The sequence below is a fragment of the Sciurus vulgaris genome (genome assembly GCF_902686455.1).
Source record: "Sciurus vulgaris genome assembly, chromosome: 13".
Classification (NCBI taxonomy): domain Eukaryota; kingdom Metazoa; phylum Chordata; class Mammalia; order Rodentia; family Sciuridae; genus Sciurus; species Sciurus vulgaris.
The window spans coordinates 95,927,606-95,950,507 of NC_136474.1; the positions used below are offsets into that span (position 1 = coordinate 95,927,606).

General features: G+C 39.7%; 1 protein-coding gene across 2 annotated transcripts in view; it reads right to left on the reverse strand.

The window, feature by feature from the left end:
- FBXO15 (F-box protein 15) overlaps window positions 1-22,902 on the reverse strand; it is a 70,255-nt gene that overhangs the window by 41,876 nt on the left and 5,477 nt on the right. For both annotated transcript variants that reach the window (XM_079109142.1, XM_079109143.1), the window contains exons 2-8: window positions 18,776-18,883; window positions 14,110-14,214; window positions 10,069-10,311; window positions 9,311-9,520; window positions 6,061-6,187; window positions 4,379-4,461; window positions 3,327-3,469 (exon numbers count right to left, since the gene is read on the reverse strand). In XM_079109142.1, the coding sequence (XP_078965268.1) occupies window positions 3,327-3,469; window positions 4,379-4,461; window positions 6,061-6,187; window positions 9,311-9,520; window positions 10,069-10,311; window positions 14,110-14,214; window positions 18,776-18,883 (1,019 nt within the window). The remainder of the gene's footprint in view (window positions 1-3,326; window positions 3,470-4,378; window positions 4,462-6,060; window positions 6,188-9,310; window positions 9,521-10,068; window positions 10,312-14,109; window positions 14,215-18,775; window positions 18,884-22,902) is intronic.

Below are 22,902 nucleotides of genomic sequence, written 5' to 3' on the forward strand. Positions count from 1 at the left end.
ACTTTGCAAAATGTGTGGGCGATTCACAGGCAGGGCACCTGACCAAAAGGCTGCCTGTTTCTATAAATACAACCTGAAGTAGAGGCTGCAGGGCCCATTTCAGTACAGGAGAGGTCCAAATCAAGAGCACCTTTCAGTGCCTTCCTACTTCAAAGAGCTCAAGGCTCAGGGTATAGCAGAAAAACCACCGGGGAAAAATACAAAAACCTGAAAATGAAGCAACGTGATCAGTCAATTCAGAATGCTTAAAAAAAAAAAAAAAAAAAAAAATCAAAACACACCTATAGGAAACAGATAACTTTCTAGGAAGTCATAACAAATACTAAATCTGATTCCAAAGAAGAAAATCTGAATATGAATGAATCAGTAATAGAAGAAAAAAATGAAAACTACAGACACTGTAATATCTGTGAATTAAAATGGAAAAACACTAAAACCCAAGTAACTGAAACCAGTAGCTTAAATGTAAATATAAATATGACAGGAGGAGCTTAGTATAGGGATTCTATAATGTTTAATATTAGAAATTTCTTTGTGAAATTTGCTATGTTATGTTAATAGTTCAAAGGAGAATAAAAGTCATGTGAGCATCAAGTTGCCCAAACATATGGAATACCATTTAACAATCACTCCTGATTTTTAAAATAATAAAAATTGAACTAACCTAGGAATAGAAAGAATTGTCTTCAACTTATAATAATACATAACAAAAACTTTCAGCACCAGCATCCCCCAAGGAGACTGGAGAATCCCAGTTCCTTCCTTTCCCTCTCTCTCCAACTCCCGACCAAGAGGTTAGCAGATGTGCTCCACCACACACTCCTGCCACTATGTGCTCTTCACCAAAGACCCAGAACAGTAAGGCCAACTGACTATTAACTGGAACCTCTAAAACTGTAAACCAAAATGAATCTCTTCTCCTAGTAAGTTGGTTATATCAGGTGCATGCTATAGTGATAGGAACCTAACATGTGAATGAAAATGAAAATAAAACAAATCAGAGTTTATGGGACACCACTAAAGCAGTACTTCGGTGAAATACACTATATGTCTCTATATTATCAAAGTTCCTAAAGCGATGACATCAGTTTCCTATTTAAAAAACTAAAAAAAGAGCAAATTACAAACATCAAAAAGTAGAAAGAATAAAATCCTGTATACAAATCAATAAAACACAAAACAAAAGAACATCAGAGGAAAAACAATTAAACCAAAAGCTGGTTCTCAGAGATCATTAAAATTGACAAGTATTCTAGCCATACTAATCAGAAGAAAAGATAGACACAAACTAGCTATCAGGAATCAGGGGCAGTACTACAGATCCTACACATATTAAAAAGAAAATAAGGGACCATGAAAAACTTTATCCCAACAAATTCAACAAATGAGATAAAATGGACAAGTTCCTTGAAAGATACAAATTACCAAAGCTCACACATGACAAAATAGATAACCTAAATATCCCTGTATGTATGAAAAAAATCACAACTGTAGTTAAAATTCTTCCCACAAGTAAAGTTCCAGGCCTTGAAAGATTTACAAGTTTCTATGTAAAATTCTCCAAAAATCCAAGAGGAAGGAATACTTCCCAACTCATTCTGTAAGATCAGCAGTGGCCTGAGACCAAACCTATACAGAGCGTACAAAACAACTGAAAGGCAAAGTGGAAGAAAAAGATAAAAAGACTGAAGAGTCATTAAAATCATAAGGACAAGTGTGCAAAATTAGCATGAAGAAGATTCCAAAACACTCCTAAAAGACATGTGAGTGTTTTTTAACAAAATTGAAGGACATTCCACATTCTTGGGTGGAACTATTTAACAACAAAAATGTCAAATCACTCATGTTCATGTATACATTTAACATAATTACAATAAAATGACATAAAGCAAAGAAAAGCAGAAATCTTGAGTCAAAGACAAGGAGGGCTCGAAGACTAATGGAGAAGCTGGGCACAGTGGAGCACCCCTGAATCCCAGGAACCCAAGATGCTCAGGCAGGAGGACCCTAAGTTAGAGGACAGCCTCAGTAACTTAGTGAGACCCTGTCTCAAAATAAGAAATAAAAAGAATGGAGGATATATCTCAGTGGTAAAGTATCCCTAGAGGGGAGGGGAGGGGAGGGGAGGGAAGGGAAGGGAAAAGGAGGATAGACAGACTGACAGACAAATGGAGGTGTGTGTGTATCCAAAGAACACAGATTAGACGACAATGACCAAATTGGCAACAATTTTAGCTTTGAAAAGAATAACATCTGTAACTTTTTATAAATTATTGAATAAGTAAAACTTATCCAAGAGTCCAAAGAGACACTAAACACGAAAAAAGAAAGGAAGGAAAGAGACAGAAGTGTGAAAAACATTTCCACTGTAGGAAGTGACTACACACCATTTTCTTAATCTGAGAGTGGGCAGTTAAAATGAAAAGAATTAGGCATCTACCTGCTTTCATAGGAGTTCACCCAAGTGATAAAATACAGTACCTTACAAAATATCAACTAAAAGATGTAGGAAAAATTACAAAATTAGAAATTCTACATTTTCTAAATTAAAAAAAAATTTAGGCAAGGATCATTTATGGATGTCAAGTCCATTAGGTAAAAGGCTTTTGAGGAACAGGGCATTTGGAAAAGAATGGGTTTATAATAAGAGCTATAGTCGTCATCTTAAACAAAAGAAATTCAGCATTACGACAGTGAGATGACTGACATTATACGCCTCTTAATATGATGCAAAACAAAGGAGACATAATTTCCCCTATAAAAATCCTTACCAAAAATGTTAAACTTGAATCTATATAAGTCTTTACACAAAATTTCATGTGTACAGAATGACAAATCTGAATATAGGCATTCTCTTTTCTTTTGCTTAGCTCAAGTTCCCTCCTCATTCCTGGTGTACTGGCCTCTTCTCAGCTTTGGCAAGCGAGACAACACTAATGCAGCACACACGGGAGAGGCAGCCTTCTTGTTCTCCTCCTAGAAAGGCACTACATTAGCCCCGCTGGCACACTGACCAAACCCTTAGAGAAAGAAGGAAAATGGGGGTGGGAGGGTATAAAACGATAAAAAACATAAGCAGAAAAAATGAGTAGAGACCACATCCAGAAAGTAGAGAGTGATGGTGATAAAGGAGACAAAGTCAGATGCAAAACAGATTCACATAGCTGAGGAATCTCACAAGTCCTCGAGAGAGAAAGGGGTCAGGGAACTGTGCCAACAGATTACAACATGACTAGTTAGAAGAATGATTCTTAGCCATAGAAATTGGTTCCATGTTCTCTACAACCTTTTTTATGTTCATGAAACAAAAATTAAATTAACTTCACCTTTCTTGGTGAAGAGATTGCGAAATGTACCACACAGGTAGAAAACTCCACCGCCATGCATGTCCACGTGCAGTTGGTAGCCATGCAATCCGTACTCTGGATTGTCATCCAAAAAGGGACTGTGAAGAGGCGGTTCATAGGGTCTGCAAAGCAAAACAACACACACACACAAATTTGTCAACACCAGAGGTGAAATATTTAGGGTGCAATTATTTATAAAACAATTGACATCCATTCAAAGCAGTACCTTTTATCAATGAGACACTATAAGGGCCCCAATAATCTTAAATACCATAAACCCAAAAAAACTATTCCAAGTTCCTCTCACCAATTTCTATAAAAACAGGCACAGATATCAGTGCCAAAGGTGCCCATAGGACCACCATGGTGAATGTGTTTCTGAGATGGATCCAGATACCAGTTTTATAAAGGCCACTCTGCCTATAATGTTCTCAGTAGCCAGAAACAGGGGTACTCAGCAAGGAGATGCACCAAACAACAGACCTACAGATTAGGGGCCCAGGCAAAAACTTAAGCCAAGATGATCAAGGTTTTGCTCCATAAGAAAAAACTTTACCATAAGGTAACACTCAAAAGCACCCAGGAGCTTTCAGACAATTAACAATTAGGAAAAAAAATGAGTAAGGGAGTGTCTAAGTCTAACGAGGAAGGGTGAGAGCTGCAGGGAAATGGAAACATGTTCCCCAGCTAAGTACAATGAGATGCAACAATCCCTGCCTTGCAAGATATGAAAATTCATGTAAGTGGAAGAAACTGAGGGATCAGGGTTAGCATCTTATAGTAATGAAGCATTCTTATCTCTTCAAATAATGTTATACTAGATATGAAATCCTTAACTAGGGATAAATAAAGCAAATATGTACTCATTAATAACCAAACTATATTAGCAACAGCTAAAGCACTTATGCCTGTTGGCTTGTGTCTACTGATTAGAAGAATATCTTTGTAGCTATTCTCAAATATTAAGATGGCATCAACTTCTAACCCTTTATACTGATGGTATAAAATTCAATTCACCCACAGATACATACATAGAGGCTGAGCCTAATGTGCTCCTCTCCACAAGGTGATGGAAATGAAGATTTGCCATGACAAAAGCCAGTTCTTCCTCCTTCTGAAAAGTTAATTAAAAAGAATACATTTTTCAACTGAAATATTTTAATATTTCACAAGGTCGTTGTGAAGATCACAGCACATTCATCTTGCAGACAGATGCAGTTTCTAATAACTATAAGATCACCATGGTACTAATACATTATTACTATTAATATATTATTACTATCTAATAAGACTTATGTGTCATTCCAACAGCAGGAACACAATTCATCCAAATATGCAGAGCATGCAGTACCAAAAGAATTAACTTCCTAGTACTTGGGAAACATCAAGATACTCTATTACATATGATGACTGCAAACTATAAATATGTATACATTTATAAATTTGTGATTATAAATATAAATAAAATAGCCCTGAATTGACCATATATATGACTATCTATTCATGTGTGTGTGGGGGGGGGGTGGGATTCAGGGTTATTTCAAACTCTTGTCCAATATAAAGACAATATTGGTAAGACTTTCATAAATACCCAATTAATTCAACAAATACTGAACATTACTGGCATAATGTTCCTCTCTCAAGAGAGTACTTATTTAGCAAACACAGTGAGAGTGATTAGATTCAGCTTTTTCACATGCCCATTAGGCTGAACAGAAAATGTGACTGTTTGGGACTCATCCATTTCTCCTTAGGTTCATGGGTGATGTTGAGTGGTATAGACACTCCCAAACAGTAAACCTGAAGGTGCCATTCTCCAATTACCAGGCAGAAGACAAGCAGATCAAACACAGTCCTCTTAGCTCTGCAGGCCAACACAGATCGATGGTCAAGTCATGAAATGTAGAACAAGCAAACTCTTGCCTCACCTACAAGTTACCTTCAGAGAGAAGGGGACAGAGGAAAAGAAAAATGGACGGCCACAGTAGATTAAAAAAGGGTACCACAAGATGACACTCTATGAAGCTGTAGACCTTGATTCTGTCTCACTGTATACTGATGCACACTGCTATTCTCAAAATCAAGTCTGTTAACTATTCCCTTAAAACATCCACAAGCCAAAGACTTAAATTTGTATACACAGAGGTACTTATACTTTTTACTTTTTTTTTTTTTTTTTTTACTTTGCACAGAGGTACGTATGCTTTTCACTCTGTGACTGCCAGAAAATAATCCCCAGAGGAGCTAGCAACCAACCTGAATTGGCAAAATAAAAAAATCTATGTAAAGGGAAAGAACAATTTCTCAAACACTTGACCATGAAAAGCAGATTATATCCACACAACATCACAGCATCAGAAGCATGCTTGGAAGACTACCACGGTGAATACCTGAGACGCTTTGGCAGAGAAAGAACATAAAAGGTATAGAGGAAGGAACATGGATTGATTAGAAGGGGGAAAGGAAAAGCCCCATGACTTTAAAAGAGTAACATTAACAAGAAATGGAAAGGAGGAAGAAGTGGTCTGTCAACTGTGACAGCAGAACAGTAGAGCCGCTTCAATAAAACAGAAGATCATCTAGCCAGAAAATGAGGCTGGTAAGATGCAAGTGCTGAAAAGTCAAGGGATCATGTATGACTTCATACCTAATGGTGAGTGAACACAGGCTGTGACGGGGAAAGGACACAGGACACACATGGAACACATCTTACCTTCCACAGCCCCACCAGGAGACCCGGCTGTAGGCAAAAGATCTGAACAAGTCTGTCGCAGCCAATCATGGTAGACTCAGTTAAGTGACTCAGATCATATTTTGCAATTAAAGAATGCCACCGAGGTCTTTGAAAAGCCATGCCAAAGAAAAGAGAGAGACATGAGTCTTCCTATCTGTATCACTGTTACTACTCAGTGTATCTAAAAATGCTTTTGAAGAGCAATTTATATATACTCATTTACTCAAACTCAGTGGCACCATCAAGCATGGGGTCAGGACACAAAAACCTTGCATAAATAAAAGGCAAAATGGACACAATTGAGCTTTTCACCATACTATGCTTTTCCCCCCCTCTTGCTCTGTCAACTCAACGGCCAGCCAGAGGGACACAGAGGAATCAGGATGGTGATGCAGTGGCAGGACCCTCTTCTATTCTCCCCCCACCTCCACGAAACCCAGCAAGACATTACGATCGAAAGTCAGATCTCAATACTTAAGTCTAATCCAGTGAGTGAAATAATGCATAAGCAAAGTGACACAAAAGCAGGTAGTCTCAGTAGGCTCTCTGAACACAGATGTGTCTTTCAAATTTATCTTCAGGGAAACTTGGAGCATGTGAAAACTGAAACATTAGAAAACAAATTTAAACTGAAATAATGAATGTTTTCATAAAGGAGACACACTGAGAACTCACTGTCTCAGATGTGTAAGGAAAGACACATCATAAGACTTAAAAGTAATCAAGTAAAAAGTTCTACAAGCATTATAAATGACAGACATGAATGTCTATCATTTTCAAGAACCTAGAGGTAATTCAGGAAATTATAAGAAAGATGAGATCTCATTGGTCAATTAACAAGGCTCAGTTTTAGACCAAAGTCCCCAAGGAGTTAGGGCCCCAGGGCATTCCAGAGTCTGCCCCCAGCAACTAGCATACAGAAGTCAATAAGTATGCAAATGATCATAAGATAAAAAAATGTAAAAGGGGATCAGCTAAGGCACTGTTTCATAGCAGAGGAAGCACTGTAAGGCACTAGAGCAAACCCACTGCTCCCTCACCAAGGAACTGAGCCCATCAAGAGAATTTTTTGTGCGGAGAACCACTGGAAAAGGAGAGGTGATCGGTGCGCATGCATGTACTTCACAACTAAAAATACGCTCAGTGCATGCAGAATGTTCCTGAAGGAGGATGAACACAAGGCCAGTGATTTAATTACAGGTTCAGGGAAACCTGGTGAATGAACCCGTAGCTCCTACTGACAGTGACTCTTCCCTCTCAACCACAGCAGGCCATTTCTTGTGTGTGAGATCACTAGCCTCCTCAGAGGGGAGGTTGAAAAATGAAAGGGAAAATACCATAAGAGCATAGCACACGTGACAGATACTTAATAAATGGCAGTTACTGCCACTGTCGTTATTAAGATGAAGAGGAGGCCAGGTGGGGTGTGAAAATGCCCCTTCTCTCCCTCTCCAATGGGCCCCAAGGGGGGGGAAAAAAAAACCAGATTCTATGATGTAATGAGTTCTCATTTGCCTCGGCTTTACAAGCCACTGACATACACTGACAAAGAAGGAAACCAAGATTCAACTAATTCAACTGGAAAGGATAAGTTAGAGAGAAATCCAATTCGCAAATTACATCAATAGTGCTTTCACTGTTCCTGAAAAAATTCTCACTGAGGAAACAAAAAACAAAAATGAATAAAATTCCTAAAGTATCTTCTTGGCTGTCACACAGATGGAGACAAGGATCTGCACTCCGGCATGATGACAGCAATGGCTCACCAACTTACAATGACAAATCAATCAAAACCAATGCCACCGTTGTAAACAGCAATTCATGATATGCTAAGTAGCATGTTGTTCAATCAAATAAGTACAGAATCTGTGGCTCAGTCTCCAGACACTATTTCATATTGCATACAACCTAAATATTATATTAGAATAATCTGGTATCCGTCATGATACCATATGCAATTTCACAGTCATTCAAATCAAAGAACTATTTAAAAGGGAACTGTGTTTCCAAAATGTTTTCAGTAATACAATAAGAAAAAATAATTCATATGCTTTTCATTGTGACATTAAAGATATTTTCAAACTACAAGACCTGGACTTACAGCAGTGAGATGTCTGAACATCCTCACAGTCACGGCACGGCAGAGCTATGTGAACATAACAGGACACAGAGGAGCCAGACACAAGGCCCACCTCCAGGAAAACCATGAAAGAGCACTGTTCCTCCTGGGGACCATCAGCCCAACGTCAGGCATCTCAACACCTTTCATAGCAAGGACAGACAAGAGAGACCTATGCGTGAAACTGCAGCACACAAGGATGGCAAGAAAACGGATTCAGGAAGTGTTGCTAAAAAATCCAAGGACATTTTAACAGTGAAAGAGGAGGGAGGAAGAGCAGGACACCAATTCTGCACAAGGTATTTTTTTGTGATAGATTTTGCATTTGTGATAGATTTTGTATAGATTACGTTAGCTTGCTCAGGAAATGGGGATGCTATGCATGCCACTGTCCAACTTTCAGGAGAAAATAACTGATAATGAGAAAAGTGACATGAGAGATTTCCTGGGAAAAGTAAATATAAACCTTCTAATGAGTATGGACTCAGTGTAAAGCCACCTAATGACAGGAGAATAGTGAGCGTTCAGTAAGCCCTAGCACTGGGATGCACACACCTTTGATCTTACATTTTAAAACAACGGATCTGATCTTCACAGGATTCCACCACACTAGATACTAGGTGGGCACTATCCCATCGACAGATGTGACAGTAGAGGCATGCAAAAAGTCATGCACACAAAGCCACATAGCTAGTAAGTGCAAAAGAAACACACACAAAATAACAAAGAATTAGATGCATGACTTCATACTTCAGCTATGATTGGTGTAAACATTTATTAAAGAAGAAAAATATAATAGTTTTATTTATCTTTCTGTTAAAAACTTCAAAGGGTTAGCCATCAATTATCCAGGAAACTTTGCAAACTAGAACATCATTTCACATTGTTACAGATAACCAAGACATGAGGAACTTAAATTCAGACTTCATTAACTTTAAGTATGACAAACACATTTTTTTCCTATTTCATGGTGATAGAAAATGGCAGAAAAGTCTAGGGTGCAATCAAATTAAAATACATTGGCAATATTTTTGAATTACCAAAGTAATGTCAACTAATATTAATGTACAAGATGCTGTCACCTGAAAGTTCTGTTAAATTAATACTTACCCATTTTTGGGAGGGGGTTTATGCCGGTCCATAAAAACTGGTGTCACACCACACAAATCCAAGGTTGATAATGTTGCTAAACATGGCCAGTTTTTGCCATACCACACAACAGTAACTGATGTATCATTTAAGGAAAGATCAACATGCTGCATGATATATTCTTTTCCACTTTTTTCTTTCAATACAATTGCCCAACCTAAGCCTGATATCCTGCAGAAAGAAAAGAAAGCTAAAAATGTTTACCTCACTGTAGAAAATAAATGCTAAAAGCAATTTCATACATTGTCTTGGAAGCATGTATTTCCTTAAAAGCAAAAGTCGACATTTGCGCAACATAATTTTCATTTCACCAGCGGTTCCTTCTTTAGACTTTTCCTCTCTTAACACTGACTGAACATCTATGATCCTCCAGCAAATGACAAGAGAGACATAAGTATGACAAAGATTCTGCCCAGAAGGAAGGACACCTTGAACACCTTTGCTTTACTAAAGCGGATCATTAGATTAATTCTGCTTTTCATAAAAACCAAAAAACTTTAGGTCATACATATGGAATAGGAATATATCACATATTATATAGATGAACAAAAACAAAAAATTATCAGAGACTGTTTTCAACAATCTAAATTGCACATCTTCCCTATGCACAGGACACGCTGAACTGAGGTCATCATTTTTCTCTGGTTATAAACTGAAAGTTGTCACAGTCCTCCTGTCCAGGGACCATAGAGGTCCTTGCTCAAGAGCACATTGCATACCTAAGGGCCTCTTTGGTTTTCACAGGAAGGCCTGTGTAGGGGCTGACAGGCTGGAGAACCTGGGCCAGTGCTGCCTTCACAGATGTGATCTGTTTTGCAATATATTCTTTCTTCCAATAGCCAGCTTCTTTATCCTCAACTGACAGTACACTCACAGACACAGCTGTCTCTTCCACTGAGTTAACTTTCCAATTGGATTTTTTAGGTGAAAACACAGTTGAGTAGATTCTGATCCAAATAAAACTGGGGGAAAAAGAGAATATATTAACTAAGAGACATTGCCACATACCTATAATAGTAACATATTAGAGATGTTTAATAGTTCAATTCCATGAATAAGTCAAGCTGAACATTTATTTACAGTGTTCACATATTAAAGTGAACTACAGTTTGAAATGCAGTACCTTAGATTTGCTAACCCTTAAAACATATAAAAGACAGAAAAGTCTGTTTCTGAGGATAAAGTATAAAGCAAGCAATCTCTTGTTATTTAGAATGATCCAAACCACTGTTTTGTTGATTGAATAGGAGGTCCATTCTAGAAAAATAAGAAGTCTTTATTATATGAGTCTTATTTTTTTTATGTGTGCATGGTAAAAAGATCAAAAAGGATACACACATACACACAAAGAAATATCAACAGGGAAGAACTGAATTATGCATTTCTTTTGCTTCCTATTTTTTAGTTTTTCAACAGTAATATGCACTGTTTCCCAAAGATAAAAATGTGAAGGTTGGAATGGGCTTGTGGCTCAGTGGTAGAGCACTTGCCTGGCACATGTGAGGCACTGGGTTCAATTCTCAGCACCACATAAAAATAAAATAAAGGTATTGTGTTAACCTACAACTAAACTATATATATATATATATAAATACAACTAAACTATATATATATATAAATACAACTATATATATATATATATTTGAAAAAAATGTGAAGGTTATTAAGAGCATTAAGTTTCTGGAGTGCATATCTGCATCAAGCATTCCCTAAGCACTTTACACAAATGAACTCAATCAGTCCTCACAACAAACCCGTGAGGCAGTTCCCCACTATACAGACAGTATAGCTGAGGCCCTGACACAAAGTGCCCTGGCTCAGGCTGCTGCACTCCAGAACGTGATGGAACTGGGATTTGAACCCATGCAGGCTGGACTGGAGCTCTTACTCATATCCAATATGCTTCACTGCCTTTCCAATAACAGAAATGGGGTCAAAGTAACCAAATAAGCTAAACTCAAAAAGCCAATAATCCACACTGTTGGAATAAAATTCCCTTCAGATACAAAGTCTGTGTTCCTTCCACTCACTGTTACTAAGAGGCCAGTGAGAAACCCCACATGCAGTGGTAGTTAGTCAGCAGTGGGCTTAAGGCTGGACAATAGATCTCCTGTCTTTCAGCTAACACTCTCCAACCTAGAATTAACAACTAGGGGAACTAAGGCAGGGGATAAAATCAGTTTTCTAATATGAAAGATGAGCTTTCCATAAATAAAATTTAATTATTTGCTAATGTACATTCCCACATTTCTATTTAGAGAAGTATGGTATAAAATGATCAATGGCCAAGAAGCCACTGGGAAAAAGTGACTGTCGCACAGAAGCGGAGGCTCCTGAGCTGCAGGAGGTACCCTGGAGACACCACAGGCACCCTGGAGAACAACAGCTACCTCCTTCACTACAACAGGAACGATCACTTTTCACACACGGACTTCAGGGCGCGTCTCCAGACTCGGACGTTTGCGTGGACTTCCCAACAAACTCAAACTCACACACAATCACAAATCTAGTGACGTCCCTTTCTGGTAAAATCATTTCGTGCAAAGATGTGGCACAAAAGCATTTACGTTTTCAGTTCAGAAATTTCTGAACTTTCATATGTGAGCCAACAGATGCAAAGTAATGATTAATTAAATATTTCTAGGTAAATGGAAACTATTTTACCAAAATCTCTTGAACACACACTTTTTAAAACTTCCTACGCATAAAAGCTTCCTTGTGTTTTCTTCAAATTTACTCATAATCTCATTCTACATAAGTGTTCCTTTGCCTTAGCAAGACCTTTATGGAACTTCTCCCATCAGCACTACCAAACCATTGCCAAGGCTACGGTATGCGGCCTAGTCCTCACCAACCTCAAGAGCAAGCACTGCTGTGGAGAGGGGTCAGGGCGGCAGTCCCCCACCCTCCACCACAGTGACTACACCCATGGTGGGTGTGCAGAGCTGCACTCCCCGCACCAGCACACTTAGTTTACCACGAGTAATGCCTACATATAAACATTTTATATTATGGAATCAGAATATTAAATGGATTGTTCTTGATTATTTAATAAAAATGTTAAGGTTAAGGCCCTTTTATCACTATCCTTAAATAAAGTGAGAACTCTCTAGCACACTACAGTTCTGTACACTAAATTGCTGTTTTCTTGAAAAATGTCTCACTGCATTCTGCTTTAGTAAATGCTATCATCTCTTTTTGGGTCATTTAGAAAAAAAATCGCTCTCTATTCAGTCTACAACCACTATCAAGAACATGATTCATAGTTTCACTCATTGATGTGTGTGTGTTGACAGAGATAAGCAGACAGACAGAAATAGTTCTCCCATATAGGAAACATCTTTTTAAATTGAAAGATTAGTAAAATCAATGCTTCCCAACCAGAGAATGGTATCATGTCCTTCTGAGTATGAGAAAGTTGAGGGTAGCCTTAATGAGGTCTGAGGGCTTATTGTGAATTTCTTAAGTGTCAAACATATAACAACAAGTTTCAGAATCTGACTATTCAGTGGTATGACCTGAAGAAATGTTAAAAATACAGATTCTAGAGCACTGAATTACAATCATCAGAAACGAAGAGTAGGAATCCAAGTTATTTTAAAGCTTTTCCAGCTGTTCTGCTGCAGTCTTCTATGGACTGGCATTTGAGAACCAACGTAACATATAACATTTCTTGCTTGCCATGCTCCAAGATTAAATTATATTATACCCCTTCTTCTGTCATTCTCCATTTCTTCCTCTATTGAACAAAACCACCATTAAAATCTGCATTTGCTGGGAAGTGATAGTGGACAAATTATATTGTAGGCATGTACTATTTAAAACAATAAATCTCATCATGTACAACTATAATGCACCAATAATTGGAAAGAGAAAAAAAATCAAAAAATAAATAAAGCCTGCATTCCCTTGATGTTTTCCCTCGTGATCTATGGATTCTACATAGAATCAATATCTGTATGATCTTTTGATATGAATGAAAGAAGGGCATAAAAGGCCAAGATATTCAGTTGTAAGCACTCAGTACTCTCTGGATATCAGGAGGTCCCATAATCTCTCAACACAAGGTAAATTCTGTGGCATGGGCAAAGCTGAGTGTTGAAACAATGGTGGGATTTCTCTTTATTAATGGACACCTTTATCAAATTGTCATTAAAACATAACAGACTTGGTTTTCTCCTTATTTGTCATTAGCCCAAGCAAGAGTGATGCCCTGCTTCCAAAGGAAACAGCTCCAAAGGATGCTCTAGGCCTCTCCTCCCCTCCTTCACTCTCCCTACAGAGTGAAATTACTTGATTGGCAAGTTTGAGGGGAGAAGATAAATCTATCTAACTTGGTCCCTTGTGCTTCTTCCTCTAGGCTCTCCTGCCTGCCTGTCAGAAGAGAGCATGCCATCATGGCCAGGGAAAATGGGGAAATAAGTCCCTGTGGTGCTACTTGAGAACAGGTATGTGTCTGTCTAGTGCTGAGGTGAGCACAGCTAAGAACTCCAAGGGACAAGGCTGCACCCTTCAGCAACTACAGCAATAATGAGCCTAATCTTATTCAGTACACGCAAAGAATATTTTTTTCTTTAAGCACATAAATTCAAAGAGCTGGAAATTAATAACTACATAAACCAGTAAACATTATTTCTATCTAAAAATACCATTGAAATTAATTATCTTAAATTTTTAAAAATATTTCAAAAGCTCTTAATAGTTTTCATAACTTCTACCAAATTGTCATTAAAATGTAACAGACTTGGTTTTCTCCTTACTTGTCATTAGCCAAATGATAGAAGCGTCTGCTCACACATCCAGCACACAGCAGGCTCACAGCATCCAAGTAGGAAAATATCTTCAGCAAGATCTCAGAGGGCATTCTGAGAGGGGAAAAATCAGAAGTGCACCAGTGCTTAATCTAAAAAGCCACCCAGAAAACAATGGCTGTTCATCTCTAAATAGATGACCATAAACAGACTCTTCCTATAAAAGAAGTAAATGTACCCACAAGATTTTCTCCTTATACCAGAATTACAAATAATCTTCAATTATTTTTTTGATTGAAACTTTCATTAGAATTCTAGTGACAGGGTGTGGTGGCACACGCCTATAATACCAGGTGCTCAGGACGCTGAAACAGGGGGATCAGGAGTTGAAAGTTAGCCTCTGCAGCTTAGGGACGCCCTAAGTAACTCAGAGAGACCCTGTCTCTAAATAAAATACAAAAAGGGGTTGGGGACGTGGCTCAGTGGTTGAGTGCCCCTGGGTTCAATCCCCGGTATCAAAAAAGAGATAATTCTAATTACATAAACCAATAAAGAAATCCTAGGTTAAAAGAGCAAACTTCCTCAACATTTTAATCATGTTCACAAACAGAATCAACAGGCATGACTTCACTGCCTCTCTATGAAAGCATGTATTATTCTTTGATAAAATTAAAATAATAGATAAGCCGGACTGGGAGGAGTATGCCTGTAATCCCAGTTATTCAGGAGCCTGAGACAGAAGGATTCCAAGGTAGAAAATAGCCTGGGCAATTTAGTGAGGCTCTGTCTCTGATAAAAAGGGCTGGGGATATAGTTTAGTGGTACAGCATCCCTGGGTTCAATCTCTTTACTATGGGGAGGAAAAAAAGAGGAAATAAAGGAGAGATGGCACATTCTTAGCTATTAGTAAAAGAAACACAGAATTCCTCCTCCCCTTCAAAAAAAACTGGTAAGTGGAATTAAGTGGAATGGGAACTATCCTGTGCCCTCTGGTGCATCCTCTTGGTAAATGTCCCCACACCCTTATGGCTTCCTCTAAGGTTTCAAAGAGACACCAAGTCCTGCGATATTTTGAAGTGACTTTTTCATTTTTATACCTAAGTAAATCATGTTGGATGTACTCCCAATATTCCATCAATCACAAAATTCTACAAAGAGTACAAGACTCTGAAAGTGCCTAGAAGCATCACTAGTGTTAACGAGGCAGGAATGATCCTCACCCACTTTATGAACCTTCAGTAAAAAGGAGAATGAAAATGGAGATGTGGAAGATCACAGGAATGCCTGGGGTGTGGTCTGCGGAGAGACTGGAGACAACACCTTTGATCAATTTAAAACGGCTTTCCCATACTCTACTTATGATCCAAATCATCAAAAAAATGTGATGCCTGTAATCCCAATGGCTCTGGAGACCAAGGCAGGATGATTGTGAGTTCCAAGACAGCCTCAGCAACTTAGCGAGGCATTAAGGAACTCAATGAGACCCTTTCTTAAAATAAAAATACAAAAAAGGGTTGGGGATGTGGCTCAGTGGTTAAGTGCCCCCAGAAAAAACAATTGTTATTTATGATGAAAATCAGGTATTCATATGTGCACAGTCCTAAAGTTCTGGTAACACTGAGAAAGAACAAAGCAGATGCTCAGAGAAAAGATGACTGATGTCACATATATTTGATGCGTGTCAATGTGCAAGTGCTACTAACTGCTTAAAACTTCAGAGATATTTAACAGACTTTCTGAGAGTCTAAACAATAGCCTTTCTTAGGTATTAGTTAAATGCCTCCCCTCAAATTAAATCCCTGATGTTTTGAGTCATTAAATTGAATACTTTCAATAAGAAAGGGTATCTAATACTACAGACAGCAAAGTTACAAGAAAATATGTTTTTGTGACCATTCAGGTTATAACTAATATATATATATTTTTTATTTTATATTTTAACTATTTCATGAAAATTCATACCTATTTTTTTAAATCAGGGTACTTTAACAAAAGTTAAAGTTGGGCTTAAAGATATTTCAGAAAAATACGTAGTAAGAATCATTTAACTGGAATGAAATTCCATTCAAGTTTAACCATCAGACAGGATTTTACCTTCCTACCACCAAACTAACATTCTAAAAAGGGGTCCTTTCTTTGCAATTCTGGCAGGAGGAGGAAAACTTGCTTTATAGTTAAAATGGCAAAAATTAAAGTATTCTAAATTATTGATCCTAGGGTTTCCTCCAAGATGAAATTGCCAATGTTTACACCCATACTGTGTTATTTTCTTTTGGATTTTAGTTATTTCACACCTGCAGTTTTCACATAGTTATTGGGAGAGGATAAGAAGAGAGGGGACTGTGGGGAAGAAAAAGGACAGAGGAAGGCGAGAGGTAGGACAAAGAAGTTTAAAGCAAGGAAACTGCTTTAGGTCGACAGGCTTCCCTAAGAAACTTTGAGTTCACTTGTGAATGTTCATTTTCAGAATGAAGGGAATTCAAACTTGAACGTATCTTTGTCCCCATTTCATACTGTGACCCACTCCAATACTTCTGCATCTATTATCTCCACGACTCTTCACCCCTATGAGAACACTCACTTCCTCCCATCAAACACCTGTGCTCTGGGTCCCTACTCATCCTCAAGGACCTCAGCCTTCCATTTCTGCCCTATATCTCATCATAACATTATCCTCTTCCCTCAGCTCTCCCTCCAGTTACAACAATCTCTAAGACCCCCCCCCCCCACCCAGCCAAGCTTCTGGGAAAGAAGAGAACAGCTTGTCGCACCTGCTGCCCCCACTTCATGCCTCCTACATTCTTTTTGCACATTTCAGTGTGACATATAACATGCAAAAACACATTTTTAAAAATGAGAGTCTCGCCCATTTCCTTCTGCCGACCTGAAATGGCTAAGGTTGCCACAGCTCCACCCACTCTCCTTTTCTCCCAGCAGAGACAGGATACTCCTGGTTTCGCAGCAGTCTCCTCTCCTGGTTCACACAGCACCCCTCTTGGATTTCTTGGCCCTCGCAGGTCTTCCCCAGATCCCGGGTGCTTCTCAGTGCCCCAGTCTCCCAAGCTCATCTGTGTCACATTTGCTTCTCTTTCTTCACTCTCTCCCCAAGAGACCCCATGGTCTCCAGGAGAACAAAGGCCTGCTGACCTCGCCCTAAAGTAGACGCACGGCCCGTCACTGGCATCCTCTTTTGTCATCACTGACCCTATTCTGCCCCCACCCCAACTCCTGCCCCTATCAGTCAGCAGGACCTCCACCTATACATCTGCTCAAGGTACAGGCTCCTATCCAATGTCAGTTTTCACTGACTTATCACTCAAAAATGAGTGGTATCAGTTACACCTAAAATATATCACAAATCTGCAAGTCTCTCCACATCCCCTCCTTCAAAAGGAGAGAGGTAAACAAGTAAACAGGATAACCTAAGAAACCCAATGACATCACACTGCACTGTACTGGAAGCCTGGCTTCACTCGCTGCCACTGTTCAGCAGCACCTGGAGCAGCGCCCACCTCCGTCCCCATGGGTTCTCACTCCACCGCACTCTCCTCCAAGCTCCTGAGCCTGCTGTCAGTTCTTACTTTCTATGCCACCCCCTCAAGGACATCTTTCGTTACCATTCTACCCCTCTGTTCTGCACTATGGCATCTATTTGTTTTTTGGATAGCATGTATCCCAATTTATAATAATTTACTTTTTAAAAATCTATCTCCCCCACACAGACCATCAGCTTCAAAGGAATATGCGTGGCTAACTGTCTCCAGAACTGAGCACAGTACCCCAGACAGGGCAGGTCCTCAAATACCTAAACACAGATTAACCAAACTAACAAATATTTGCTCTATTGTTATCTCAGATTACTGTAGGACACATTCTATTTAAGTTTAAAGGATTTTAAACTTAAATTGGCATCCTTAATTATCTTTTTTGGCTTTTCTTTGTAAAACCATACTAAAACATCTACATTAAAATATGTATATACAAATATGGACACTGTTAGCTGAGCTAGTCATGAAGTATTATTAAATACCCAGAATTTGAAAGCAGGAAACTTATGTTTGAATCACAGTTTTGCAACACATGACTATGTGGGCCTTACTTCCTCCAGTGTAAAATGTCTCTCTACAATAACACCAAGTTTTCAGAGCTCCACACAATGTTTAGCATACAGATGGTGTTCCATAAATGTTACTACAGTACAAATCTACAGACATCTTACCATCAATTACAAATAACTTTTTTTTTTTTAATTCTATGGATCTTTATGCTGAGGGTCACAGTATGGAATCTTGTCATAGAAAATGGAGTCCCAAAATGCTGGTAGCTAAGAAATTGAGAGAGCTTCTAAGATTTTAGGCGAACGCATTTTAATCTTTTTTCTCCTCTTTCAAATGTCTTTATCACTTGAAAAGTGAATAATTTTAGAGAACATTTTAATAAAAGGAAAATTCAATTTGTGTCACTTTTAGAAGCTTAGTTTCATAAAATGAGTCTAATAAGAATAATGGTGACAGGCTCATGACTCACATCAAACTCTCTGTGTTGTACATTCTTCCTACACAACCCTATTCTTAGAGGGCTCAAAATAGCAACTGGGTATATACAGCATTATAACTTTCTCTAAAATTCCCATCTAGTGTCCCCAAAACAGTGGTCATTTACTCCTGCTACTTACCTATCCAAGGACACAGAACAGCTAGAGGACTTCTCACAGTGCTGGGCACGTCTGGCACACTGCTTCATAGCAGTACGGCCTGCGGCAAGTTTGACACCAGGCCCCTTTCTGAAAGGAAAAGTGAGGATTTAAATTATATGACTGCCAAATGAGGTGAGTTATCTGTTCCCCTCTACAAAATTCTGAAGAATTCATAAACCCCAAAGATTTTTCACTGTGAAAACTTCACCTCTACAAAGAAAGCATGGGAGGGCAAGAGGGAGGGGCAGAGGAGAGGAAGAAAAAGAGGGAGGGCAAAGAAAAGCCTGTGGCATGTGTCCTGGTAAGTAGACCTGAAGCCTGGACTTAACTCTGATGTGTTTTCAATCAAAGGTTTAATACCAGCTCTCATTACAAGCTGTCAGCTTGTCAAAGAGGTGCTACATGTATTCAATGGAAAAAAGACGGAAAAGAACAAAAGGTACTGAGTGGCCAGTTTTGATTACACAAAAGAAACATAATAAAGATAGCATCAAGAGCTTGAGGTTTTTAAGAACTTTAGATTTGTAAACTAGAACTGTCAAAACAAGCTACAACTTTGCTTTTCTTTGAGGGGATTAGGACCATTTCCAACTGTAGCTGTGGCAGTCTTGGTCACAGAAATACCAAATACTCATCCACAGTATTTTCACACTTAACATCTCATATTCAATGAAATGTACTTCAGTTGGCCTCTTTTTTATTTTAGTGTTAAAGTAATAAAGTATCTTAAAATTTATGGTCTTTACATTTTGTGAAATAAGATATAATACTTTATCCAATTAGTCCTTTCCACCATCAAGCCTCAAAGCCAGTGACAACTGATAGCAGTTTACAGGGGATCTAAAACACCCAGGAAGAGTTATATAGTCCAAATTTCTAGGCGGGATCCCTAAGACACACTATTTCCCTTGTAAAGGTTTGGAATCTGCTTCTTAAAGCAAAGTACAACACACACACACACACACACACGTCAGTTACTGACCCATCTCCCACTCAGCATGTCTGGCACCTAGGAAGCCCCCCATAAACATTAGCTATCATTCACACTCTGGCATCTCAACATGGGAGAGATGGAATAAGGGAAGTTCTCCCAGATACTGCAGGGTAAAATTGTGCCATGGTGACAAATTCCAGCTGCAGATACCTCTCCATTCTGAATTCCACAGAAGGTTCTCTATGTGTTTTGTCTCATCTGACTTTCTAGCTAATGTCTTCAAGTTAGGCCAGTCTACTGAGTCTTCATGTGCTCTGTAATGCGAACTAGAAGGTTTTGGAATGCCTCCTAATAAGACACGAAGAATGAGAAATCCCCAAGAAAATGAGGCCTTTGAAAAAGGGAGTAAAAATAAAGACCATGCACTGACAGCTTCCTCTCCAAAGACAAATGTCTCCCAGATGCCAGCTGCAGGCAGAGGAGGTGTTCCATCATCTTTAAGAGACACTCTCTAGGAGGTGTTGATCTCCTCCGAAGAAATTCCTCTCCAGACACTGCCCACAGACCTTGACCGAAAATGCTCAAATTTCCGAGTGCCTAAGGAAACTGATATGTTCACTAGACCACCCCTGAAAGTGACCTATATAAACCCAGTCCCTTTCTTTGTTCAGCGGCTCATTTCCCACCAGGAAATTGGGTCCACAAGCACCATTTCAACTTCCTGAATAAACTGCTGATTTGACGTGTGAGGTTTTTGTCCTGCCCAGTCTTTGTACTAACAATTTGGTTCCCTAATCCGGAAGTGAGAGCAAGGCAACATTCCCCACTCCCCTGCAACCCCTTCCTTTCCCCCAAATCAGTTACACAGCTGATGAGGCCTGCCTGGAGACTGACTGTGATCTGCAAGCACCTCCAAGGCTCTCTGAAAGCTGGCAGGACCGCTCACAGGGGCTACGGCTGTATCTCCAAACTGACTGGGTTTCCCTACCCTGCTGGACGTAGGCCTCTTGTGCCCTTTGCTGTCCACTTAATGCAGGAGACATTCAGTGCAAGAGATAGAGAGAGGGCCCAAGACAACCGAGTCCAGCCGGCCAAGGCAGCTCTCTGGTGCTGTGCGAAGGTCTTGGGTCTGAAACCTAACTCTGACAGCCCTCGGGGTACCAGATGTCAACTGCTCTGTGGGAGAAGCTTGGTGCCTGGGACAGGAGGAAGGCTCAAACGCAGCCGAAGGCCTCTGGCTGGGGAGACTCCCTAGCATTGCACGAAGGCTTTGAGTCTGAGACCTGACTCCAACAGCCCTCAGGGGTACCAGACATCAACCACCTACTGAACTTTTGGGGCTTTATGTCACGTGGAACGGTAAAGGAACTTATATCACACCCTTTGTTGGCATTAAAGGAGACCTTCTTCCACTCCCTCCCCAATCTTCCCTACCCCTGCACACCCAGGAAACCACGGTCAGGGCACTACCTACTTGCCACTTCACTTCTACATCCACTGCCTGCCTTCTCATTCCTTCTGAGAGGTAAGACCCCATTTATTAACCAGGGACCCTGTCCCTCACTCATTTCTTTTCTGCTGGACAGAGACTCCACCATTAGGCATCTAAGGACCCAGTTCCTTACCACTGGGCTTAAAAGTTTTCCCATCCCTCGTAGGGAAGCCCGGTCCAGGACTGGCACACCATGTGGCATAAAGAGTGCAGGGGATGCTTTTCTCTTCCTTGTCACTTCTGTTGGGCCTCTCCAAAGATGGGAACTACCCAATCAATTCCCGGAGACACCCCCTTGGGCTGTCTCTCCACCAATTTTAAAGCCCTCTATTCCCATACAGAAATTTAAATGAAATGCCTCTTTAAGCTCAGTACTCAAATCTGGCCATGGTACAAATTGGAGAGCCACCATAAGTGGCCCAAATATGGAACTCTAGATAAAGAGGTTCTGTAAGATTTAGAAAAATATTTAACCCAAAATGGCAAGTACTTGGAACTCCCGTACCTCCAGACCTTTACCCTCCTCCAATCAAACCCCTCCCTATCAGCCTTATACTACATTGCAGTACTAGCAACAAATTTACAATCCCCTTCCTCATTCACCGCCCTGGAGATAGCTGATAAACCCCCTCCTTACAGGTCCAGGGTCCCCACAGCCTCTCCTGAGACCTCCCCCTCCCTTTAGGGCCCCCTCCCCAAAAGGCCCTTAGCTCCCCCATCAGGTCCTCCTCCCCAGAGTCCTGTGGCTGCCACATCAGACCCTCCTTCACTAACTCCACACTCTCTCTTCCCTTTGCCATTTCCCCGGACATGGTCAAAAGACTCCCAGCAATGTTCCCTCTCCTCTCCGGCAAGTGTCAGGGACGGAAAGGACCATCCAAGTTCATATCCCCTTCTCCAGGACAGATATGTCCCAAATAGAGGACAAATTAGGCTCCTTTTCTGAAAACCCTGCCAAATACAGGAAGGAATTCACCTGTCTTATTCAGGTATACCACCTCACTTGGGCAAACAGATATTATATACTAAATTCCACCCTGACCAATGATGCCCATATCTGGCAGGATCATGCCAGTTTTTACAGGGCCAAAACCCCCAAATCTACCAGACAGCAGACACTGCTGTGCCCTCCATTGAACCTGATTGGAGATACCAACCTCAAGACCCCAGGATTATCAGGTTATAACATATGGTCACTTGCCTCCTTGAGGGAATGTCAAAAAATTTCCACACCCAAGTAAACTGGGAAAAGCTAAAGAAAACCACCCAGGGACCTGAAGAAAATCTCAGAAAGCTGGCCCAACTTACTGAGGCAGTCACTAAATACACAAACTTAAAGGTCAACAGCCCTGGTGGCAGTCTTGATCCCAAATACCCAGGTTAATGTTTTTCTGATCAGTTCTATGTTTATTCAACTATGGAGTTTTTAAACATCTATAACATTGCTATGGAGATTCACCTACAAAAAGCTACAAGGCCTTTGCTTTTGTATTATGTGTATATAGTGTTGTCAGTTCATATGTGTGTGTATCCACATATCATGTACATATCAAAATTGACAGGTGTTTGTGAATTAAAATTCAAATATATGGATCCAAAGACCTTTAATTCACATGATTTAAAAGATTCAATTTAAATTGGATAAACAAATAAGAGTAAAATGTCTTTAGAATTACTTAA